At 47.8% G+C, this 26,196-nt stretch overlaps 1 protein-coding gene across 12 annotated transcripts in view; it reads right to left on the bottom strand.

The window, feature by feature from the left end:
* Positions 1–26,196, bottom strand: part of TTC7B (tetratricopeptide repeat domain 7B) — a 236,934-nt gene that overhangs the window by 47,266 nt on the left and 163,472 nt on the right. For 6 of the 12 annotated variants that reach the window (XM_067727813.1, XM_067727860.1, XM_067727870.1 and 3 more), the window contains 4 exons: positions 18,500–18,616; positions 11,335–11,432; positions 7,097–7,258; positions 4,646–4,696 (listed from right to left, as the gene is read on the bottom strand). In XM_067727813.1, the coding sequence (XP_067583914.1) occupies positions 4,646–4,696; positions 7,097–7,258; positions 11,335–11,432; positions 18,500–18,616 (428 nt within the window). The remainder of the gene's footprint in view (positions 1–4,645; positions 4,697–7,096; positions 7,259–11,334; positions 11,433–18,499; positions 18,617–26,196) is intronic. The other 6 variants (XM_067727820.1, XM_067727824.1, XM_067727833.1 and 3 more) reach the window with 4 other exon arrangements.

Here is a 26,196-nt window from a genome sequence, read left to right as displayed (position 1 = left end):
CTCATTAATAATGGTAGGTGACTTATGATAATGGTAAAATTATTTAATAGTTAATGTCTACTCTTTCTGGCAATAGCACAGTATATCAAATTCTTCCACTGGGTTAGAATTTGGAGGAAAAAAGGGATAAACATCATTATGAATCAGAATGGATATATATCTGATTACAAATAATCAAAACAACCTGTAACTTAACTGTTTCATAGGATTGAAAATGGTAAGTGGCAAAACAGATTTTGATTTCTGTTGGTAACACCTAGAAATGCTAGTTCTAACCCGCCTATCTTTACAGCAACCCCTTTCTCACCAAAGCAAATGTCCTCCTACAGCGTGCATGGGGGTTAAGAGGATTATTCCCCTAAGGGAAATGGACAAATTGAGGCTTGAGAAAGGAATTAGAGGGAGGAAGAGAAGACATATTTCTAATTTGAAATCCAAGACTCTGGAGAAACAAGCTTCCACATAATCAGGTTCGACAGGTAAGCCAGCAGATGTGTCTGGCCACTGTACACCTCTTATTTATCACGTTAATTTGAGAAGCGCTTATCCCTGTCGTAACCCTGACAGCCGAGCAGCCACCAGGTCCCTCAGTCACAGGGCACAGTGGCTCTGAAAAGCTACTGCAAAACCAACTGAACCGACAGCTGACACAGGCAGGTGAGAGCACGCCCTAACATCTGGCCTAGGTTCTGTAACCTGACTGCCCCAGTGGTCCAGAGGGCATAAGATGCCCCGGAGCTGAGGAGACCTGAATTTCCTCCCAGCTAGAGGCCCAAGAGGAAATGTTATCTCGGACACCTGATACATAGGCAAAATGCCACTTGAAGAATTGTTCTGATCCCTACATCTGGGGTCTTTATCTGAGTCCTCCCTCCCCCCCGGACCACTGTCTGGGTGGGGTGGGGGACAGGGGCAGCGAAAGAGAGGCCCCAGGAGCTGCAGTGGAGAGTCATCTCCCCATGGGCTGAGGGGCCAGGAACCCAGGCCCCTGACCTCAGGAAGCTGAGTCCAAGCTCAGCTTGGAGGATGTCTGCCCCACATTCCTATCATTTGCTGAAGCCTGTGGAGAAACCCTGCCACAAGTAGAAAGCCGGGCACAGCCAGGTCAACTTGCTGTTGCAGTTGAAGCCTTCCCAAAAATCCTTTTCCAAAGCACACTACACCCGCGGTCAATTTCACACAGACCTCAAATGTGGCAATCACACGTGGACCCTATTTCAATATCTAAGGCTCATCATTCAAAGGGATCTCAGAGCCAATAATTCTGTGAAGCAAAGGGCTCAATAAATTATGTGGCCTAGTTATGTTCCATCACCTGTATTTTCACAAGCAGGGTCACTGAGTGCATGGCATGTATTTATATTCTAGCTACCCTTTTGGCTGTTCTGGTCGCATTATGTAAGCTGCTATGGTCTGAAGGATGTCCACCTTCCCTGTCCCCTCATATCTTCACAGCATGTAGAAGATGAACAGGTCTCAGATGCAGCCCTGCTGCCTGCTGACTTGGTGAGCAACACGGTTCAGGAACAACAGACAGCTATGTTACTTGATGTGCGAAAAGAATCCTCTACCAAAGAGACATCAGGAGGCACATCTCACAGGTGTTTGCTCAGGATTCAGGCTGCTCTTTGCTTCCCGGCCCTGGAGAGTTAACTCGGATGCCTCCTATGCATGAACGTGAGACAACGTAGAGCACGTGGCCGCGCCCCAAGTTCCATCTCTCTGCTTGTCACCCACATTCTTTCTGCCTGATGCCGCCGCAGCAGATACTTGCCCTCCCCACGTTTTTCTGAAAAGAAACCAAGTGTGCAGAAACTACCCACCGCTAATAAATCTCTGTACCTATTTTCCCTCAGTCCTGAAGTGATTCCATCGTATCTGTCAGTAGAGTTTATTCAGCTTCCGGTTCTTAGAAGCTGTGCCCCCCAAACAATGAAAGAATTAAAGAAAAGAAGGCGCCCCTCCCCCCCTTAAAGACCCTGCAAACTGAACAACGATCTGAGTGACTAAGCATTCTGCCCCAGAGCTTTGCTTAAAACTCTTCGTTTTTAACAGGAAAAGGATGCCTGTTTCTCAAGATAGGGCTTGCGCATAAATCAGTGCAACACTGCGGACTGCTGGCAGCCCAGTGACCTCACACCTGGCCCCTGTGCTCTAAGAACCCGAACGTCCTTGGACCCGAGGAGACAGTGCTGACTGTCTCTTCTTTTCTGAGGCGGGAGGAGAGATGCGAGCGTCTGCTCTCACTTCAGCACTCAAATTAGGCATATTTTTCTCTGTACCTTAAAAACATGAGCCATTTTCCTCCACTCCCCACCCTGCCAACCCCGGGCGAGGACAATTCCTATCTTTGCTGGAGGCGGTCCTGCCTCTCAAGGAGGCTGATCTGGGGGTGGTGGGCTCTTCACAGCACGCTGTCAGAGATCCCCCTTCTACATTCTGATCCCTCGAGGGCTGCCCCCTGCCCTCTGCACAGCATGTCCACCCACGTGATGGGGCCACGGGGCTGGGGCGGATTTAGGGGCCACTGCTGGGTCTATCCAACTCCCACCGACTATGGGGCCTCTTGGTTGTGGGTCCCGCTGATAAATAGCTCTGGGGGTCATTCTAGTAGATACTTTCCTTTGTTCACTGAGTGAAAAAGGAGGTTAAGATAGCCAAGGAAATCTGGACAGCCAACCCACGGTCCCAAGACGAGATCACAATTTCCAAATGACTTTAACAGAACTTCAAGCACAGCTGAAACCTGACGGGATGTGCCTTCTCTTGAAAGGGGAACGTCCTTTCCAGGGAAAGCTTTAGGGAAGGATCCCCCGAAGGCAGGGGTATGTGGTCACCAGCGGGCATGCGGGGCTGGCCTGCGTGCTGCTGCTGGGGGCTGGCGGAGCTAAGCGGCGCACATGCAGGGAGGGGCCCGCCGTGAGGGTGAGCCGGGAGACAGCACCTTCCGGAGGACTGCACAGGGCAGAGGCTACCCACCTCCTCAAACCCTCCCCCGTGCACAGCCATGAGGCCGTGTCTCTGGAATGAAGTGTCCTTCCGCCTGGGAAAGGCTTTTGTCTCTGATGCAGCTGATGGGAGAAGCCTCCCTGGCTCAGGCCGTAGTCTAATTGCTGGTCACACACTCAACTTCTCCCCGAGTGCCATTTATTATTGACTTGTCCATCTCCTAAAATTCCAACCGACCTTGTTTAAAGAAAGACACCCCAGAACTACTTAAGGAGAATTAATTTTAATTTAATTAAAATGGCAAGAAAAGGTTTATACTTGAATCATTAGGACTGAATGTTTTAAACTGCCACTCCTCGAAAGCAGTGGGGTCATCACTAGAGTGATTTTTTGGTCACATATAGGTGACAAAGATGACTTTATTCTATTAAGCAGTAGCAGAGGGTGAAATTCACCACCTGACTAGTCACTTCCTGATCATGACAGATGTTTCTGAATGTTAGAAAAATGCGAAGTCAATAATACAACGCCAGCCACCGTGGAAGGAGACAAAACGACTACCTTGGCTTTATTTCTCACCTGAGTTCGTTTGAGAGGTGTGTTTTCTCGTTAATGTCTATTCTCTTGTCCTGGTTCCTAAAGAGAGCCGCGGTGTCACCAGAATCGGTGATATGAAAAATGAAGCTGAGCACCCAGTTAGCACGTTCTTGGAGAGAAGAATAAAACCTCAACCCACACTTCTCTCCAGAAGGATGACTGCTGGGGCGCTCGCTGCTGGGGGCGCCTGGGATCCTCAGGTTTCAGGAGTGAGGGCAGCGGGGCGGGGGGCGGGGGGTGGGGGTGGGGTCCTGGCGGCTGCGTTCCAGTCCGGCTCTCCCCACCTGGCCGGTCACTGCCCTCTGGAGGCCACAGAGTCCAGGCTGCAACTTGGGGAGCAAGGCACCTGGCCGAGGCTTGAAATCAGGATCAGCTACCGGCAAACCCCAAAGGTGTGTGTGAACAGAATAATTAGTCGACTAAGACCTTTACAGATGAGGATGCTGAGGCCAGGAAGGTTAAATGAGTTGCCTGGATTCCTCTGCAGAACCCAGGTTTCCTGACCCTCGAGAGACTTGGAGCTGTTTTTATGGAAGTAGTTAAGTCCCTTGTATAAATATGTCAAGCCTCCCTTTAACATATTTGAAGGGAATTGCTTAGTCTGCTTTAAATTCTGGTAGAAGTAGTTTAAGTTTTATGATGTCTGATTAGCTTATTTTAGGAAAACGAATTATTAGAATTGTTTTCTATGAGCAATAGTGGTTGAACTGGAAAGGAATTTTAAGATTCAACTAGTTCCCTCTACCTCAGATTTACAGATGAGCCACACTGGGGAGGCTGGACGTCTCACACTTTTGATCAGCCCCCGTGGGGTTGCTGACCAAGCCACTGCACGCCCCTACTTGGGCATTCTTCCTGCAATGCCTTCTTCTGTAGTCCTTCCCAGACAAGTGCTGCCTCCTCAGTGTTTACACCCGAGCTGCAGAAAGCATTAGAGGGCCTGGGAGGGCTGGTCCCCAGCGGGAAGGGGTGAGCAAGCTTCAGGTCCAAGCCATCTCAACATTCCTGATCAACGGCCACAACACACACTGCATGGTGGGGTCAGCGTGATTCTGGAGACCCTCAGAAAAGTTAACAGATAGATCGGTAAACTACTTACTAACTGAAAAAAGGGAGGGAAAACCATGAAAGTATACTTCTGGAGAGTTGCCTTGGAACAACAAATCAAACCAAAAATTAAAACCAAGAAACAAACATTTGAAAAATCAAAATTAAGGCTAAAAAAGCAAATGGAGTTCTAATAACCTTCCAACCGTAAGTCTGGCTGTCTGGAATCAGATTTCAATTCAACAGTGACATATGTTTTTCCACTAACAATGATTTTTTCTTTTTTTTTTAAAGCAAAGAAAGGCCAACTGGGCATTCCCCTCCACGTTTAAATGTTCACTCAGCACATGAAAGCTGACCAATTCATGTAATGTGTTTTGTTTCCAGGGCAGGAAATTCCAAAGGGAAGGGAAAAATAATCAAACGAGCAGTTTTCAGATCTTTCCACACGTTAACCCTAATCACGATTCCAGCCGTTTGTAGGGCTGGGCTAGCTTTCAATCCTGTGAAGTAAAGGACTGGAGGGAGAAATTCATAAAACTTCAGGTCTTGGCTATCTGTCCTAAGGGAAAGAGTTGGGATTCAAATTCATTATAATTTTAATCAAGAAATTCTACATTTACTAGCAATGTATGTTATGTTTTCCCTTCTCTAACTAAATGTTGGATTTATGGGGTGGGGGGAGGGGAACAGTCTTACTTAAAACACCTGGTTACTGGCTATGCACTCCCTAAGGATGGAAGATGACTCAGAGCTTCACAGAGAATAAACAACTGAGCACTGCTTGGTACATATTACGTTCAGCAGAAAGCCCAGTGGGTGCTCATCGCCCTAACAATTTGCTAATTAATCTGATATAAGGTGCCCCACCAGAAGAGTCTGGACTTCAATCTTCAGAGGTTTAAAGGGACACAGGGCTCCTTGGGATGCAACAAGATAACTACTGGCAGGGTGTGGAGGTAGGTGGGTTCATTGTGCAAACGAGAAAGGATGGGGCAGTGGGAACATCTAACATTATTCTAGAACAGTAAGATCCCATTTTAAGACCCCAGAAAACTGGGCAAAAGTCAGTGTAATAAACAATTTTTTCTGGAAAAACCAAAGCAGAAAAAAAAAAAAAAAAGTTGGCAATTGCCCGTAGGCATCATATTAAAGGGAAAATATCTATTTTAAGAAGTGGATTAAAAACGACATAAGCAGTTTGTAAATTTTATCTTCATATTCCATTTCATAAAACTGGGATTGCCGTTGAGGCTGAGTTCAGAACACTTAATATGCAGATAAGTAAGGTCAGAGTGTTTCTTGGTTTGAATTATTTATTTTAGATCATAGTCTCCTTTCTGCCAGACTCTGTGTGTGTGTGTGTGTGTGTGTGTGTGTGTGTGTGTGTAACACAGCAGGTTACCATCAGAAAGATGAGCGCATTAGGGAAAGTAGTTCTTTCTGGCAGCAGCTCCCCTTATGAGCTTTTGTTTAGCATATAACTGAGTGTTTGGAACAAAGATGAGCCCTTTTAAATCATGGACACAGAGATTAAATTTTCTGGCCGTGTTGCGGGTAAAGTGAACATTAAATAAATGAGTGGAAGAACAAGGGTGGCTCTCCTGGTGAGAGCCATATTTAGGTGCCATTTAAGGGCTTTATCAACAAGTGTCTCATTTCAATACAGGGATCTTTTTTTTTTTCTTTCCATTGACAAGTCCCTAAACGCCCTAAAACAGACTTTCAAATTTCCCTATTATTTAAAATCAAGATTAGATTAAAATACTGTTCAATTTCCCTGCATAGTTTCATGACACAAGCCCTACGTTTTCCTTCCTTGCAAACAGAAAACAATTTATAGCATTGTTTTTCAAAATGTAGTACACAGCCCACTGGCATCGGGATCCTAAGGAGGTATTTTATAAATCCAGATTCTGGGGCCCCACCTCAGGCCTCCTGAATCATAAACTCCGGGGGTAGGGCCCAGAGAATCTGCAGCGTTCAAAGCTCTCTGGGTGATTTTAACGCACAGTAAGGTTTGAGAACCACATACTTAAAAGGCATATGACTGATATCTTTAGAATACTACCTTGATTACTATATACTTGGTGAATTAATTTCTAAACTGAAAACCAGAAATGATTAGGAGTAAATTATTATTTGCAAAATGTTCTAATTTGTCTTTTTAAAAAATGAGATCTGTATGAATTTATATCCACTCCAGGAAAGCGGAAAGCACAGAAGTCCCCAAGAACTGGAAGCGATGCTCCAGAGAAGCTTCTATTGATTCTGCTCTAAACAGATTTCCTTTACTTTTTAAAAGGGAGGTTGGAACTTGGGCACCAACGTCTCCTTCTGCCCGCACAGTTTTTGGATTTTCAAACTAGCAAGATTTCTCTCTCAGGTAAATTTGATGGAGTTTCCGATCCAGCTTAGCAGTTAGGAAGATTATCAGAAAATAAAACATCAGGCAAATGAAGCAGATCTAACAAGAAAGGAAAAAACCATAAACCATGTTTACACAGAGAGGGTTCCTGGCGGGGACCTGGGTCACTGACTGAATGAGCTGCCGGGGGCCACACAAAGGTATCGGGTTTGGGATGAGAATGAAGATGAGAAGATACAAACAGGTGGAGAGGAGATTCGGTTCTTGAAAGAGAAGAGGAGGAGGAGGAATCTGACACTAAAAACATGAAAGAGAGAGAAAAAAAAAGGATAAAGGCAAAAAAACTTTAGAAACACAAAGAAAAAAAATAAACTGGCTTTTAATATACTCACATAAGCTGCAAAGAAAATGAGGCCACGTAATACACAGTCATTCCTCTACTTGACAAGAGAATGCAAGTGCTTTCCGAAGAAAACACATTTGCTGTTTTTTCCACTGGTTATTTAATTGTTCTGCAACAACACCACGGCATAAAAACATCTCAGAGTTACCTGGGCACGGACTCAGCAGTATGATCCATTGAAAATAATGCCTCTTTAACCTAGAATACCCAGGACATTCTGGAGGAAAAGAAACTATCTGCTTTTCAATTGGAAAGGATTAGAACTTGACTTTTCCTTGATTTGTTTTTTATGAGAAGCACTTATATAAAGTTTACTTGAAAACTAAGGTCTTTCTAGGTGCAGATAACTGAGGTGCAACAATGGGTCAGGTCCCTGAATCGTGACAATGGAGTCTAAGCTTGCTAAGCTGGTCTACGGTTGGGTCCACTGGCCGGGCATTTTGAAAAGGAAGCTATTACTGTCACTTCCATGCCTTCAGCTGGAGAGATACAGAGCAGTAGGGAGAACCACTGCAGTGCCAAATTAAAATTTTTCCCAGACAAAATGGATCAAACTTTCAAGGCGAAAGAATCCTTACTACGGATCGGTGTCTGGTAATATCTACCAAAGATCAAAGATAAATCTCCTTACTCCGCTTCCTGTTTTGAAGGCAAAAGGAAGGAAAAGAATTCTTTTTCCTCCTCTATTTAAGGAACTAACTTATTCCGAAGAAAAGACAATGATTCAAAGCTTCAAAGTTAAATGACTGTCCCTCCATTTGATTCCTCTCTCCTGATGGCTAGGACCTATTGGATGACAGAAGTGGGGGGAAGGGGACCCAGAGGCGATATTAGAAGGGAAAGCATATTCCTTAAGGGTTTTTTTTTTCAGTCTGCCACATCCATTTAATAAAACCAATGTCCACTCTTTAGCCACAGTGGACTCAGCTATAGTCCAAAGCTTGTAGACATGGGTTCCCCTTATGTTATTACACAGATCTGCATATGGACAATTTCAGAGGTGGAAAACCATACCCCAGTTAATTATTCACCTTCCAAAATCAAGAACACTGAGCCTGTACTTCATAATGACCCAGATGTATAATAATGGGATCTCGGTTATATTTTTATAACCGAGCTCTCATCTGTTTGACATATACACTGAAATTTTAACAGGCAAAATACGATGTCTGAGATCTGCCTCAAAATAGTCTACAAAAACTAAGTGTGGGACAGCAGAGATACAGGAAAAAAGAATAGGAATTGTTGAAGGCTGGTGTTAGGTACATGGGGGTTCATTATACGAGTATTTCTATTTTGGTATACTTGAAATTTTTCCACAGTAGAAAATTTTTTTAAAAAAGGAAATAAATTTTAGTTCTGGAAGACAAAAACAACAATCCAAGAGGGCCTGTGGCTTCACAGAGGCGTCTACTGCACACTGGGTGACTCAGAATTGGCAGTATCACAACCGTGGCAGGTCACCTCGGCTTTGGCCACACGTCTTTGCCGGCTGTGCTCTTGTCGGATGCATTTCGAAAAGCAGAGAAGCACTGCAGAAGCCTGAGGACGTTCTCCCAAACGGGTGCAGAGGAATCCTCAGGGCATGTGTAAAGGGACACGTCACAGGGGCTGTGCAGCACGTATATGGTATGCTATTTTCAAGTCAAGGGACACGGGAAATAAGATATAATCTTATTTGTATGGGAGGGTAAACAAAAAGCTAATAAAAAATGGTTGTCTTTAGGGAAAGGCAAGATGGAAGGGCAGGGATGGAAGCAAAACACCTCTATGGAACCTTCGGAATCAAGTTTGGACCAAATCTGTGGGTCGCTCACGAGACAGGCAGCCCCACTGATGCACTAATAAGAACCGCTGCCCTCCTGCGACCACCAATGGGCTGAACTATCTAAAACTGGGCTTTATTAATCAAGATGGAGGCATCTTTTCCATTTATAGGTGAGTCTTCATAATTTTTAAGTCTCTCTGATTTAAATGATCACTTCAGAATGTTTTACCATCACTTATAATCAGTCTGCAACTGATAAGGCCTGCTAACATGGCCTTCCGTTTCTCTGATTCCTGGCCTCCTGGGTAAGTAACTGGTGGTGGTGGTGTGAAAAGCAACGATTTGGGGCTGTGGGGGCAGGGCCAGTGAGAGGAGTCTTGGAGGGCGTCGTGTGGACATACAACCACACCAACACAATAAACTGGTCACTGGCCAGCGCCTGAGGGAGAGCAGTGTCCACTACGGACAAGTGGCAGCGACCCCCGACTCTGCCACGGAGACACACCTCGGCTGGAAGCTACAGCACCTGATGTTTAACCTGAAGTGGGAGCCTCCTGGAGGCTCCGGGGAAGAGGTCCCAAGGGGCAAAGGGGAGAATGAATCCCAAGGGCCTCCCTCATTTTCTCCCACTGTCTGTTTTTAATGTGATGTGGATGAAAGTCTCAGACCTCAGGGGAGATTAAGGTCCCGATCAGCTGGTGGGGAAGGGGGTCTGAATTTAGTATGAGTGTCCTCGCAGGGTCCTGTGGGTGGGGGAGAAGGGGAAGCTGGCCCTGGGCAGCCACAGCAGCTGTGAACCAGCTGTAGTGACTGTTACCTCCCTCTCTTCTCTCCCCGGGGTCCGAGCCTCACCTCTCAGTGGCTAAGTCCTGACAGCCTGACCTTCCCTCTCCTGCAGCGAGGGGGGCTACACACGTCCCTCTAGCAGGTCTGGACCACAAGCAGAACTCTGCTGTACCATCCCAGGTCAGAGTCTGCCTGGTGCGCCGTCTAAGCCCACCAATGACTGCCCCTCCACCCAGGGGCCAGGCTACTCCAGGGGCGAGTTTCTCTGTGGCCTAGCTGGCCTGCATTTTGAGCAGTGGCTGCAAGCCCTGTTAAACTGCACTAATTTATAATTCATGCTGCTTCCGATGCCCAACACTCTTTTGACCTAGGAGCCCCAAGGCCCTGGGATCAGGCTTCTTCAGCCGACTTTAAATTTGGTAAAAGGGAGACTAGCACAGGAAGGCAGGCAGCTGTGAGGACGGGCTTGGGTGAGTACCACACCCGGCTCCCATTGCCACCTGGGGAGAGATTTTCCCAGGACGGCTGTGCACGCCTCGGGGCTGCTCTCTGGCTCTTTGGAGGGGCTTGGTCAGGAGCCGGGACCTGGCACAGTGCAGGAGAAAGACCCGGAGGCTCCTTTCATGAAATCAACCCACAGAAGACCAGGCGTACCCAGACAGCGATTCAGCCTGACCCAGGGCCCTCTGGGGTGGCGGGAGAAGCACCAAAACCAGCTTCCAAATGATGCTCTGGAACTATCCCTGAGGCTCAAAGCGCCGTGGATTTCTTTACATTCTGTGGGTCTGTCGAGTCCTCCGAATTGCCACTGAAAAGTCAGTATTACTACTAAAGTTACCTGTTTGGAGATTACAGAGGTCTCTTTACCCCTCTGTACTTAGGCACCTGTGGAAACGCAAATGATAACTGAGGTGTAAATATCTGCTCCGAGGCAGTAAGTGCTACAAGCTTCCTCGTGGGGTCAGTAGATTCAGAAGCTCTGAACCCACCTGCCTCTCCCTGCAGGGTTTCCTGTGGGGTTGTGTGAGTTCATATGTGCAACTGATTAGAAACCGAAAGCTTGATTTTAGCAAGGTCTGAAATCTGAAGAAAGAGAAAGAAACAGAAAAGCAGACGGGAAGCTTGATGGGGATGGGAGCAGTCTAATTTTAGTTTCGAATTTTCGGCTCCAAGAGCAAGGGGAAAAATCGATTTCAAAGAGCTGCGTTGGGCAAGTAATATTACTTCCCCCACTGTGAACAAACACTTGAAAAAAGACACCGGAGAAAACGCACCTCAGGCGACAGTGTAGCCTATTTGGGTGAGGACTTCTTCCCGCCCCAGGCCCTGGCGGTCTTCGTCCCGCGCGGCTTGGGGCCAGGCCCCACGTCCCTTCCGGTTGACACCATTTCGGCCCCTCTGGCTTTTTATTCTCACCTGTCTCGGGATCGCTGAAGTCTGGCAAAGTAATTGTATTAAGCTGTCGTCTGTCAGCAATGGTTCTATCTAAGAGGCTGCTCCCACGTCCAGAATCACTGCAAAACACAGCTACAAATGTCAGTCATTTGAAGGGTGGGCAGGGGAAGGCAACAGAGTCAACCAATCCCGACTCCTGAAACGCAGCAAAACCTTCTGTGCATTTTTGGAGCTTCTTCAGCACCTTTCCACTCGTCACCGGGCATCCTGCTTCCCCGCCCGGCCTGGTCTGGGATTCCTTTCAGGATCCGTATCACAAACACGGTTTAAACCGCACCCAGAGACCCGAGCTAATTTTCGTCTCTTTTGTGTCATGGTAAGACACAAAAATGAGAACTTCGAGCCACGCTCTCCATCCGCCGTGTGGGGGAAGCTGATGAGCATTCTGTGCTGCTACGTGTCGGGCTCAAGCCCATGAACACATCATCCTCGAGCTGTCTTTAGGAACCAACGCTCTACACCAGTGCGTCTAAGCCCTGGCTGCACAGAAGAATCACCCGGGGCATCTCGAAAAGCCATGGATGCCTGGGTCCTGCCCCAGACCAAATAAATCAGAATTTCTGGTTTTCAAAGCTCCCCAGATGGTTCTCATGCATAACCAAATTCAAGAACCACTGGCCCTGCCTTTTCAAAGGGTGACACAGCCACGGCCTCGTTTGTGTCCTAAGAACAAGCCTTTAAGATAAATGGCATGGTTGATACCTCTATTCAATAGACAAGAGAGAGGAGGTGTGAGGCCCTACACTGAGCTGGGTGCTGGCAGAGTGGCAGCTACAGCCCCCTTCCGGTGTTCCCGAGCTGGGAAGGCTGGGCCTTGGAGAGAACACAGTCGCGTTTGGGCAGCAGCCTCCAGGCCGGTGGTTCTCATTAGCTTCCGGCACTGAAGCCCCCTCTCCAGGCTGCTCCCGCGTATAGTAACGGGATCAGCCCCACTCCTTGGGCGAGTCACGTGGGAGACCACATCGGGACTAACGGGAATGGAACACCGTTAAGGGCGCTCAGCTCAGAAAGATTTTTTTTTTTTTTTTAATTCTAAGAAACTTGTAAGTAAAAACAATTAAACAATTGCATTCTTTTTTCCTCTATCATGGTATTCTATCAAAAGATGTATATCTGTCTCTTGAGGTTTGAGCCTTTAATGCTTTTCTTTGAATCCATTTTTTTTCCCCCAATCTGGGGGCTCTACAAATGATTTTTTTCGTTAAGAAGTTCAAATTCCACAGTAAAGGGACACAATTTCCTTCCTCTATGCAGCTGTTGCTAAAAGTGGTACAAACAAGATTTGCTATGAAACTTAATATGGTTTGCAGGCTGCAATTTCCACGTCCAGTGATGTAGTTAGAGAAATCCACAGGAAACAGAAGGAAACTTGCTTCAGTACAGACTGGTTTGTCAGCCTATACTTATGACATCACTGGATACATGCTTTTTGGAATCTGTTCTATTAATTATTTCCATGACTGAGAAACAATAAATGTCTCTGAGCAGAAGACAGCATAAAAGTACATGCAAATTTGCATTAATCACATTAGCAACTGAATATTTCTAGCATTGATCTATTCATGCATGTATTTTTAATATAAATATTACAAAAAATACTACAAAAATATTACAAAGAGTTAATTATCTGAATGTTGCAATGGCTCCCCACTTAGGAGTTTTTTGGAAGATCTTATCTCAAAATATAGTGAAGTTTTTCATCACCTTGGGGATTCCAGGACGCACAATGAGGTCTTGGAATTGCCAAGGAAGGATCTGCCTGGGTTTTCAGTGGACCAAATCACAGTAAGTGGATGGGAGATGTCTGGTTCAGCCACAATCCTCCAGGCTTCTCATTTCATCAAGTATCAGAGCACAGGGTTGGCTGCTGCATGTCATGCTGGGTCCTGGAACCCAACCAGGAGTCTGGGTTCTTATCCCACATCTGTCACTAATGGTAGGTCACTTTGAGCAAGGCCCCTTTCTCTGTGCCTCAGTGACTTCCCTGTTAGGTGAGGTGGCCTCTTCTTCCCATACAGAAGTGTGTCAGGCTGAACTGAGGTCACGGAGACAGAACCTTCAGAAGAATTATAACCTCTGGACACATGCCAGGTGTCCTTATAAACACCATGCCTCCAAATACGCATCAGGGGTTAACAAGGCTGGCCGACTTTTGGAGACAACTTATTCCCAGCTGTCTGGTGCAACGGTAGGTGTGGAGAAGCTGAGTTAAGGACCTCCTACTCCAGATGTTATAAACCCCAACTAAAACGAAGATCTTAACTTATGAACCTCAGCCAATGATAGGGACACAGGACCTATTTCCCTTCCACCAGCTGAGAAACAATATTTGGTTACATTCCTTTGTTTATCTCCATAGTATCTGTTTATCTCCATAGTATCTGTTTATCTCCATAGTATCTGTTGCTTATATAGCAATAAATAACTGTTCACAATGGAGATGCCTTCATTTCCACTCTGACTGTTGTGACTGACTGAGAATTTTGGTGGATGCTTCAAGCAGGTTTTAGTTCTTTGTTTATATGGTGCAGAATTTGTCTTTGCCATGATCCACAGGATATGGAAGGAGGGGCAGAGGGAGGCCTGGCCTCGCTCTCTCATTCTGGCCAGCGTGTCTCGGGCAAGCCTTCCTCTCTCCCTCTGGGACACATCTACTTGGGCACTCCGTGGACCACCTCCCCCCTACAGCTCAGTCACCTCACCTCTTCTCTGTCTGGCCCTTAGGTGCCAGGACCACCTCCGAAGGAGGATGACAGGAAGGAAAGGAAAACCATTACTGGTCAGTGGTGTTAGTAGAGGGTTTAGGGAAAGGAAACTGGAAGGAGCCCCAAATCCACCGCACATAAGCTGAAGAGACCCACATATGTAGATGTACACATCCAGGTAATTTCTATTCCCTTAAAGAAGGACTGAAAATCCAGAGTAGACTGTACTGTTGGTTAAGTTATCCTAGAAACTGGAAGCTTCTCTTGGAAATCCTCTAACACAGCTACACAGAGATTAAACACAAGAGGCAAGCTGATGGTGGACTGGGAGCCAGAACCCTGGGGTCCTTGTCACAGCCTTGTCCTCTCCCAGCTCTGAGACACAGTGCCTGGCACACAGTAAATACTGATGTAATAGAGGGGCCTTGGATAGGAAACCAGAACATTTCCCAGGCAACTTAAGCCTGGATTACATGAATCAAGGCAAGTTCTCAACATTCCCAAACTCAATTTTCTCATCAGTAAAATGGGTCTGATGTAACACGACATTCGCCCATTTTATGGGGCTACTGTGAAGATGAATGAGAGCACACTTTGTAAAAAGAAAAGCTCCACCGAAAGATGGATGACTACTAGCGTGAAATGGGGTTTCCGGGGCTTCCCTGGTGGCGCAGTGGTTGAGGGTCCGCCTGCCGATGCAGGGGACGCGGGTTCGTGCCCCGGTCCGGGAGGATCCCACATGCCGCGGAGCGGCTGGGCCCGTGAGACATGGCCGCTGAGCCTGCGCATCCGGAGCCTGTGCTCCGCAATGGGAGAGGACACAGCAGTGAGAGGCCCGCATACCACAAAAAAAAAAAAAAAAAAAATGGGGTTTCCAATTTCCAACTGAGGTTAGAGCAAATAAATTCTTTTTAAAAAATGTTTATATGCTATTCGTTAATGTGATTGAAATGGGACTTGGGAAGAAAAACTTTTCTTCCGATCATATGGCTACATGATGGAGATGGTCTAAGTGGCAGTGACAAGAGGGGGAAGAAGTAGTTAATAATAAAAAATAAAAATAAAGGAAAAAAAGCTGGTTGTCAATTCAGAGAGGCAGCATGGGTGATGGAGAGAGCTTTGATGTTTGGCAGACCTGGGTTTGAATAATAGCTCTACTAGTTGTTTAATTGAGAAAACTAGGGCAAGTTCTTTAATAAAAGTGTAGTGTAGCTTCACTTTTATTTTCTATGAAGTGGAAAGAACAGTAGCTTTCTTGCAAGGCTGAGGCAGGGGTTGAGGAGGACGTATGTATAAACAGCTTAGCACGGTGCAGCACAGAGAAGGTACAGCATCCCTTGCTGAAGCGCTGGACCGCCTGGCGAGGCTCTGGCCAGAGGTCACACTGTCTTAAGTGGCCAAGTCAACGCGCACAAGAGCTGAGGGAGCTGTGCACTTCAGCAGGAGAGAAGACGAAACGTGAGGCGGATTTCTGTCCTAAAGGCACGCAAAGCTGCAGGCCTCAACCCAGGCTTCTGAAGTGACCAACACCTTGCCAAACGTACACTCAGGACAACGCCACCCACCCTTTGCTCACGGCAGGAGAAGCGTTCTCAGCCTGCAGGGACCGCTCTTTGGCCTCAGGCTCCGTTCAGCAACCGGCCCAGAGGGTGGTGCTCCTTCAAGCAAGAGTGAAGAGGAGGGACGGGTCGCAAAGGACAGGAAGCCAGGTCTTGTCTCCGTTTGGCCCTGTTACTGCCCGTGTCTTCTTCTGCGCCCCCTTGTCCCACTGCTCTGGAGGCCTGTGCCAGCCCCTGGGTGGGGCTCTTGGGGGTGGCGAGCAGTGGGACGCCCTGGGAGGGTGAGCACAGGTCCCTCACAACTGAGCACACTTAGAAACACGGGCGCCTGAGCCCGGAAGTCAGTGAGGACCTTCTCCAGCTGGAAACCAACCGGCCCCTGCCAGCATGCTTTCTGCTCAGTTTTCACGTCTTTTATGAAGCAGGGATGCTTCTCAGCCACTTGTGCATGCGTTTCTATCCTCTTCTAAAGCCCCGCGTGTCCCGACTTGAGGCTGCTGGGCCCAGAGTCGCCCTTATCTGGAGAACTGCGGGGTGTGCTGTCCCCGTCAAGACACTACCCTCCCCTCTTCTGCTTTATTCTACTGCCAGGGTCACGCCCTCCCCGACCGTACTGGGGAGGATGTCTAAGTCTGCACACTGGTGAGGGCTACAGGAGAAACATTTATTTATATCCCAGAGAAAATAGTTAAAAAACAAACAGGAAACTCCTTAATAAGGGGCTGCTGGACTGCCAGCACCCCCCCTCGAGGCTTTGGGAGTAGCTGGAGGGAGCAGTTCCGTAGAGCTGATGCGTCCTCCACCCACCCCCACCCCCACCCCCAGCCAGACTCTGCGCCCGGAGCCAAGGTCCCCCCGTGCCTGGCCCTGAAGGATCCTTCAGGGAGCTGAGCAAGTACGGACACAGCCCAGGCATTTGGTTAAGTGTTTTTAAAAAGCTTTCCAATTCTGCTATTTTTTCTTCTCCTCACATGCAATACTCTTGGTTGCTAAGTGGGAAGAAATGTGGGGAGGTGGGAGAGGTGTGGAGAACTGAGAGAAAACTGGCAACGGGAAAGCTGATGGATTTATTTTCTCACTTCTAAAGGGGGTACAGACAAAGGGATGTGCTCCACTAGGAAGCAGCCAGCCCGGGGAGTATCGCCTGTAGCTGGGCTCGCGGCAAAGACCCTCCCTCAAATCCTGCTGCGTCTGGTAGGCTGGGAGTGGGGACTATGGGACATAAATATGGACATTTCCTATTTCTGCCTACAGACTTAGAAAAGTAGAATTTTTTTAAAAAATTAAAATGATCTTTATCTCCAGAACATACCCACAAAAGGGAAGAGGCCAGTTTCACGATTAGCTTTTCACCAAGAGGAAGATGGGCCCCATGGGCCTGGTAACGTGCCACAGGCTACGGTTAGGAAGGGGGCTCTCGTGTAATTCTTGTGGCTCGGGCTCTGCGAGGGGGGGCTCCCGGCCAGGCTCCCCCATCTTCCAGCCACACCGCCCACGGGGCTTGTGGTCTCAACTCTGGCTCATGTCAGCTCATCAGGACCCATCACCTCAACAGGGCCCTGATTTTGAATATATATATTTTTTTAACGGCAGAAACTTGTCGAACAAGATCTCACATGGAGCCCCACCAGCACCCTGCTGCTTCCCTAACCCCACCCCACCTTTCCTCCCACCCCGCAGCGACTCACCAGCCTGCCTGCCCGCCTCCTGCTGGGCTGGATTGGGTGGGCCACACCCTTGGACACATTTACACTTTGACTTATACATTCTTAGGCTCCTGACTCTTAAGAGCAGAATGTGGGCTGTCCATACATCTTGCTGCGAACTTGAAAAACATTCTGAGTGTTTGAGCAGTTGTTTGAATTCACCTGAATCGTGAGGTCCCTTTTCATTAAATCACTTCCTTCACAGGTCAGGGCACACTTCGTAATCTAGACACATGCCGGGAAACACTGCTCAAGACTTGAAGATGGTGCTTTTCGGGGACATGCTGGGAGTTGACTAGTGGACCTTCCCTAGATTATCTGCCTCTGCAGGGTGGGCGCCTTTGACTGACTCCTACTGGCTGGGCCCTTTCACATCTCTATGGGGCAGAGTTGGCCAGTAGAAAACCTATGAATTTTGTCTGGTCGAGATATAATCAATGTCCACTCCGTAGAAAAGATAACCCCAAACAATGTATTTCATTGTTCTAGAGAATATTATTGTTTTTATATTTATTTGCAAATTCATTTCAGCAAATCTATTTTTCAAATTCTTCTTTGAATGGGTCTCAACATTTTACTGCTTCCCTCATTAGTTAATGAGGTAAGTAAAATCTTCCATATGTGCTAATCTTTTATGTTTTATATGTGCTAATCTTTTATATTTGTTTGAGTCATGATTTTAACTTTTTGAAAATTACACTTTATCATGTCAAAAGCAATTTCTACTCTCCTTAGTAGCATGTGGCCTGTTGTCTATGCAGGTCTTTTTAAAATATTACTGTGAGAACCCCATCTGGAATATATAATTGACTAGTCTATCCATAAATCACCAGAAAGATAAAGACTTGTCAAAGGGAATTACACAAATGGCTGGCCGAGGGAAATCAGACGGAGACCAATTGGAAGTGAGCCTAGAGGGCCACCGTGGCAACGAAAGCATAAGAAACCCACGATTTGGAGATTTCATCAGACGCTAAGAGAAAATCGGCTTAAAAATGTAATGTGTGAGGCTCCACTGCTCTTACTTGTGGCTCCCGGGGGCCTAGGGGTGCACAGGGGTGGAGAATTTGTCCTGCTAAATGCCTATCGGGGATGGACTGAGAGGCAGGGGCCATGCCAAAACCACGCACAACAGGTGCCGCCGCTGGCCTCTTACCTGGGATTGGTAAGATTGTAGCAGGACTTCCAAGTCTGCAGCATGTGCTTACAGGTGAGGAGCGCCTCATCCGGGCCCCGGCACAGCGACTCCAGCCTCACTTTGGAAAACAGTAGTCTGTGGTGGGGGGATAAAGGGAGAAAAGAACACAGCTCAAGCCAGAGTCCCCACCAGGACAAAACAGAGTAGCCAGAAGCTCTGTACTCATTCTAGAAGGGGGCGCCCAAAGGCTGGATGCGAGGGAAGCAGTGGCAGGAGGGCTGAGGATTCCAGAGCTCCCGGCTCAGTATCTGCCTTTGCGTAAGTCTCACCCCCAACGCCAATGCCGGCACAATGCCACCATGTGTGGTCAGGTTAAGCGTATCTGGAGTGGCTAATTTCATTCAGAACACAGGGATTTTATTAAGACCGTGCTTTTTAGAACAAAGCCAATTTATTTGCAAAACTTCAAAAATGCATCAAAAGCGAATCTTGATTTATTTACAAAATTACACAGGCGATGTAATTATCTACATAAATATCTACAAATAACCTTCCGCAATGATCCTCATCATGGGAAGGAGATGAAAGCCTGAACCGAGGGCACATAAAAAGGGGGCCTCGGGCTAAGGCCCTCTCCTCTTTGATCTTTTCCAGCCCTGCTCTGTAGGGGCTAGGACTTCACCAAGTCACCCATAGTCACCCACTACCTCTTCCCAATTTTTTTTTTTTTTACCACCGATGGCTTCGCGTTCCGCCCAGACCTTCAGGGCACTAAGCTTAGCCCCTTCTCCCTTTCGTGGCCCCTCAGAGCTGCCCCGCCCCCTAAGTCTACTTATGTCCCTCTAGACATCAGCTCCCTTGGTCCCTGGGCTCATCACTACTGTCCCTGTGAAAGCCCCAGCATGAGCCCAGGTACCGTCCTGAAGGTCGTCTTGCTGTCCACTCACCTGCCCGGCTCTAAGAAGTCATATAATAAAGATCTCCAAAAATCATTTTCATTCCCAGCTCAAGAAACTACAATGATTCCTTACTGACTGCAATAATAAGTCAAAATTCCTTATTGAGTCCTTTAAGACAGGGGTACTAGTCCGCGGCCTGTTAGGAACTGGGCCGCACAGCAGGAGGTGAGCAGCGAGTGAGCAAAGCTTCATCCGCCGCCCCCCATCGCTCGCATTACAGCCTGAACCACCTGCCCTGCCTCCCACGGCCCCCCACCGGTCCGAAGAAAAAATTGTCTTCTGTGAAACTGGCCCCTGGTGCCAAAAAGGCTGGGGACCACTGCTTTAAGACACTCTGCCCACTGGCCCACTCCTATGTCACCATCCCATTCAGTGCCACGGATCCCACTGGGCCCTTTACTCCTACCAATGTAATTCACTGGCCAAAGACTATGTATGTTTTTATCATAACTCTAAGAATATATGCCATGCTCTCAATCTTTTTTTTTTTTTGCGGTACGCAGGCCTCTCACTGTTGTGGCCTCTTCCGTTGCGGAGCACAGCCTCCGGACGCGCAGGCTCAGCGGCCATGGCTCACGGGCCCAGCCGCTCCGCGGCATGTGGGATCTTCCCGGACCGGGGCATGAACCCGCGTCCCCCGCATCGGCAGGCGGACTCTCAACCACTGCGCCACCAGGGAAGCCCATGCTCTCAATCTTAATCTCTACTAATCCACATCACTCCTTAATTCTTCCTAAATTCAGCTAAAACTCCACCTCATCAAATAAGTCTTCCATGGGTACCACTTTCACACCTTTATCTTTACACTGTGTGTATCATATCAGCTGGTGTTTGTTGTTAATAAAAAGAAGACAAAGACAGGGAGGAACTCCTGCTTTTTAAAGGTCTTCTATGTGCCCGAACTTGGCACTTTTACAAAACAATGTCAGTGTTATCTGTGTAAGGACCCCTCTCAGTAGGGGGTTTTATCTCCCTTCAATAAAAGAACCTCTGGCCTCACTTCCACAGTGCTTAGAACTGTGCTCTGAGGTCAGTGGGCTTTAAATCAGCACTTGCTCACTGACTATTTTCTCTATAAACCACAGAAGGTAAAGAAGTATGTTCCCGGTGACTTAAGTTAGACACATAGGAGAATTGCCTCACTACTCATCTGAGGGCAGGCGCTTCGGAGGAGGAAAGTCCACCCCCTGCCCCGGGAGAGGTGGAAGGAGGGCGGTCCTAACAGTCGCCACCCAAGCTCAGGATGGGTTAGCACCAACCACTCCCTCCAAATGGAACACAGGATGCCCAAGGGGGCGCTGGTGGCTCCCAGAGGGGTCAGGGCTGCAGCCTTCTCAAGCCTGGGTCTGCAGAAGCCTAGGACGATGGAATAACAGGCCAGGTAAGGAGACGGATGGAGGCCCTGATCTACCAGCAGGTGGGCGTAAAGAGTGAGGCCGGATGTGAGAACAGGGCTTGGCTTCTGCTCAAAAACACCTCAAGAAGTGGAAATTCCCTGAGGCCTTTCCAGGACTGCCTGCAAGGGATGGCAGCCACTCAGGCTGTCTGAGGGGTTTTTAAGGAGCCGGAAGCCAACTCTTGCTGATGTCTTCATGAGTCCAGAAGGTGGTGGGAGTACTTCTCCACCAGAATCTCCCACATGACACGGGTCCAGTCAACATGGGTCAACTGGAACATGTGTTACAAAGGAAGGAGGAGCTGCCGAACGGTCACCTGCCAGCGTTTGGTGGAGACCTACTTGGAGGCCAGAGACCCTCGTGGATGAGGTCTGGGTGCCAAGCAATTTTGGCCAGGGGAGACCCCACCGAGACCATGGTGTTCTCTGGAGGCGCACCGAGTCCTCTGGCTGAGTCAGGTTCGGAGCTTGCCAGCCCACGGAGGGCCACGGAGTCGTGGGGAAGGTGTCCTGGCCTGGCAGGCAGAGCTGCGGCTCTAAGAGCAATTACCCACGATTCCTCTAACCGTACCAAAGTACAAAACACCAGAGCTCGTCTCTAAGCCACAGCTTGGGGGAACAGTTCTGTGCAAGGCTTCTTGGCTGGAAAAAGAACTGCTAATTAACATGAAATAACAGCTTTCAAACACTTAACTCAGGATATGGAGTTGAAAGGTGTGGGCTGGATTTCAGAGAACCAGACAGGAAGAACAATAGTAGAATTGCTGAGCCCAAATGATGGAAAAGGTACTTGGAAGTGAAGCAAGAGGGGCAGTGTGAAGGAGAGGCTGACGGAGAAGAGGAGCTGAGAGCACAGGCTGGGGAGAGAAAGCAAAGCCTCTCGGCCACTGTCGGATGTGCCCAGCGCGATGGGCAGACAGTTCCAGGAGCCTTTAGCTCCGACATGTTCTTGCGTGCAAAAGAGAAGCAGGAGATTGGAGGCCTCAGAGACTCTGCTCCTTCTCGCCATTCCCCAGACCTTGGCTGGTTTATAAGGCAGAGAACAATGCCGAAAACAGGACAAGGGACTTGTCAACGTGTTTGCCGAGCCCTGCTCACACATTTCAAGGTGGTTCGAAAACATCTGGCTGGGTGCAAGTTACACTGGCACAGATGTGAAGATAAGCGTTCATGTGCTGCGTTTGATGTCCAAAGATACTGTAGATTCCATCTACTGAGGAAACCCTGAGGCAAAAAACCTGGGACCAACCAGCATTTCAATCTGTGGAACTGTCAACCTGATAGAGAGGGCACAGGGATGGCCGGGCTGAGATCATTTGCCGGCCACATCACCCAGGACCCACCACAAATTAAGTGAGATGTTCCTCTTAAGTATAGTAAGGCATCACATGCTGGGAAAATGGTCTATTCCTCTTCCCTGTACCTGGCTCAAAGTCCATTAATCTAATTAAAACGAATTTTGCCCAGAGACTTACTGAATACTTACAGGATATTAATGAAGAATAGAACCTCGCTAAAATACCAATCTAACAATGTTCCTGGTAGTCCAAATCTAGCATCACATGCAGTGCCTTTTATGATCTGGCTCCTGCCCACATGCTTAGCCTCTGTCTGCCCTCTGCCCGCCGGGTACATCCCCTATTCTAGCCACGATCAACTTCCTCCGCATGTCACTCTCCTTCGTGCCCCTGGGTCTTTGCACATGCTGTTCCTTCTGCCTGGAATGCCTTTTCTGTCCACTTCTGCTTTTTAAGCCTCTACTCATCTTTGGAGATTCAGGTCAAAGAGCCTCCCCAACTCCCAACCACTGAAGCCAGCCTTAAGTAATAGGAGCTAAAACTCCCAAATGGAAATGCAATTCCAGAAAATACAAGAGCTCTCAACTGTGGAATAATAAGCTATAAGCCAGGAGGCTTCTGCTTTCAAGATGGGTGAAATAATAACAATAACAGCAGCAGCTGTCAGACGCTGTAAATACGTAATCAGTGATCTCTACAACAACCCTCCAAGTTAGGCTGAGAGCTAAGGAATCTGCCCCAGTTCACGTTGCCAGTCGCTGTTAGAACAGAAATGTAAACCCAAACCCATTTGACTCCGAACAGCCAAACGAGAAACAGAGGAGAATGACTTGAAATGTTCTGGCCACACTAATGAAGATATGTAGCATTTTCTAATCCAGTGTTAAATATTTAAAACCCTAAAATGTGCAAAGATCTGTGTTAGATACTGTGTGGAATAAAAGTGGCATAAAATACAGTCCCTTGACCTCAGAGAAGTTACAGTCCAGTCAGCAGGAAAGACTTGCCACGAATATTAGGCAGGATTTCTGGCTTAGGGACAGATTAAGGCCCTGAAATCTGGGTAGGGCTGCAGGAAAAGTGGAGTTTGGGCTCCTGGGGTGTTGTTCCTAGGATACATCATACATGGTTCTTTAAAAAATGATCACACTAAAAAAAAAAATTGATCACATTTGCCTGTGCTTTTTGTGACTTGCCTCTTTCGCTCAAAAGTCAGGCACATATAAAATTCTAGACACTTGAAGGATGCAGTTAATCAAGGCTTTACTTTTCATTAAAACTAACAGAAACAATACTTTACCCCATTTTTGGAATTTTTTGAGAATTCCAAGGTAACTCTTGAAATAACTGTCTGGCTTAGTGTAGAGCTTAGAAAGAAGATACAGGCCCCTGGTGAAGCTCTGGGGCCATGTGGCCTGGTGACTTTTCACTGGGCACCCTGGAGGATGTACCAGGGCCAGGTTTAATGTCTAATCCTCATCCCCGGGAAGACTCCTCACTCCCTGGAAACTGCCCCCAAGCACTAGGCTTCCCCTCTAGCACATCTCTCTGGTTTAGCTTCACCCCGGGCCCCACCCCCATGAGACACAGACTCAACAGGATTCCTCGAGCTTTTTCCACGTGCCCTCCCATCTTCCTGCCTGCGCTCACCGTGCTCCCTCCGCCTGCCTAGAAGTCCCCTCCCCAGAGCCCCCCAACCAACTCTACCTGTTCAAGTCCCACCGTCTGACATCTCCTATGACTCACCCCCTGCCCCCCAGGCAGCATCTAGCTCCTTCCTCATCTGTATAAAATATTTTTTGTAATCTGTTCACTCACCCCATAATTTGTACAGCTGACTACCTACATGTCAGTGTGCCTGATAATGAACTTGAATTTGTTCGTCCTTTTGTCAATCATTAAAAAAATGCCTATTACGCCCTTGAGGCCACAAAGGGGAATAAGACATGGTATCTTTCCCCACCAAACCTCACAGTCTAGTGTTACATACACATATGTGATGAACACAAACAGACATATGGACAAGGTTCTCTGGCAGCACAAAAGGAAGGAGACAGGGTCGGCCTGGGGGGGTCATGCAAGACAGCTGAGAAGCAGGACTTTCAGTTAGGGTGGGAGGGGTCCTGGGGAAGGGCCTTCCAGGCAGGCAGATGGACCATCTCGACAATGGCAGGAGCGTCCCGTGCACTCAAGGAATGGTGTCTGGAGTCTGGGATATAAGGCTGGGGCCCGAGAAGAAGCTAAAAGGGTAGATATCACTAAATTCTGAAATCTAATACTCCTCACTAAGCTTTCTGATGAAGAACTGTCCATGAAAATAAATTAGGAAAGTTTAGAGAAATTCTAAAGTAATAATTCCCTCCAATCTTATTTGGCAGTATAAACAATGCGCTCATTAAGTCCATCAAGGAGGAAACACGCATATTAATAAACAAAACCCCTCACTAATTAGCAGATCCGTAAATGCTGTATTCAAGGCAACTGATTCAGAAAGAACATCACGGGAACCTTGAACGTTTGGTATTTTGTGCTGATCTGTGCTTGTGTGCTCTTGGGCTCAGCATGCCAGGGACCTGTCTTTGTTTATCTGCTGAATGTAGGCTGGGATGCAAAACAGCTGTGCAGGAAACGCATGTGGTATTTGCCCACGTGGGGCAGTGGCCACGGGGGACTTGGATACCTCCCACATCTCTCACTTCCCAGGAGCCTGACCTGAGAGCTGGAGTGGGGCGGACTGCCAAACACCTGAAGGGAAGTGTCACCACTCTGTCACCAGGTAGAAGTGACAGTGCATCAGGCAGGGGTGGGGAGGAGGTAGGTATGATGAAATGAAATTTTAAATTGAGAAGATGGCTTGGCAGCCACAGATCAGATGGTGAGAGAAATTGAAAGAGATGCGCCCCAAGCACGTGGTGATGAGCAGGGGCGGTGGAAATCTGAACCCAGATGAGTCAGCTGGGAACAAAGTCAGACAGGACTGAGCGGCAGCCGGTCACGGAGAGGATGTTCGAAACACCTCTAACCCACCCCTCAGGGGGGAACGAGGGGCTGCTTTCAGGTTTCAATGTGGCTTTCGTGCAGGAAATCCATCTCAGTTCCTCGTTACCAGCATTTCTCATGTCCTGCTGGTCTTGGAGCCCTTGCTCTCCTGGCCGGGTTTCCAAGGCAGCCCAATCCCAGGAGGTGGTGTTCTCTGCAAAAAGCAGCCTCTGACCCGGGGCTGAGTCACTGTCACTGGAGATCAAGGCCACGACTGGCCTGCGAGCTGCCTGGCCTGACGCAGCTCCACAGGCCCAGTCACCACCAGGAGAGCCCATGATGGTGGGGTTGCAGCTGCGCAGGCCCCAGAGCTGAGGCCTCCAGCCCCCTGAGGACCCTCTGACAACAGCTGGAAGGGATGGGGGGGTATGATATTAGATTAGATATCAAACACTGCTTGGGGGGGTCTCACTAATGGTGGTTGTTCAGTAAATGTCACCTGAATGAACGCTCTGTCTACCCAACTATTACACGGGAAATACACAATTTCTTTGATCATCTGGCTCACCTAACTGCTGTACTGATGTGCTGTTCATCGACTCATTAGAAAAAATATAGATTTTTCCAATTAACCCAACCCTGGAAAAGGCCTTGAGAGGTCCTATAATGCTTTACTGCTCAAGAGCGTGGCTGGGGCAACAGCCTCTGCATCCCCTGGGAGCATGTGAGAAATGCAGAAAGTACACACCACTCGAGACCCGGTGGATCAGAACCTTCATGTAACAAGAGTCCTAGGTGATTTGTGCAAACTTAAGTTCAAAAAGCACCACTCTACTTCATAACTCTCCATCTTAGCCTTCAAAGGGTCTGAGTTTTTTTAAAAAAGACATCCAAGGAAAAGAGTTCCCATAGTCCCTACACTTAGGCAATTCTACCTGTGTTTATTTCATTCCAATAAGGATTTTGAGGGTATTTTATTCTTAAATTCAGTGGCAATTCTCATCAACCACCTACATTAAGCTCACAAATGAAGGCTACCCCCACCTGTGGTCTTGAACCTTCCTTTCCATCTGGAGAGAGTCT

This window comes from Pseudorca crassidens, chromosome 1 (assembly GCF_039906515.1).
Source record: "Pseudorca crassidens isolate mPseCra1 chromosome 1, mPseCra1.hap1, whole genome shotgun sequence".
Taxonomy (NCBI): domain Eukaryota; kingdom Metazoa; phylum Chordata; class Mammalia; order Artiodactyla; family Delphinidae; genus Pseudorca; species Pseudorca crassidens.
Note: the sequence above shows the minus strand (reverse complement) of the source record. Positions and strands in the feature narration are given on the sequence as shown.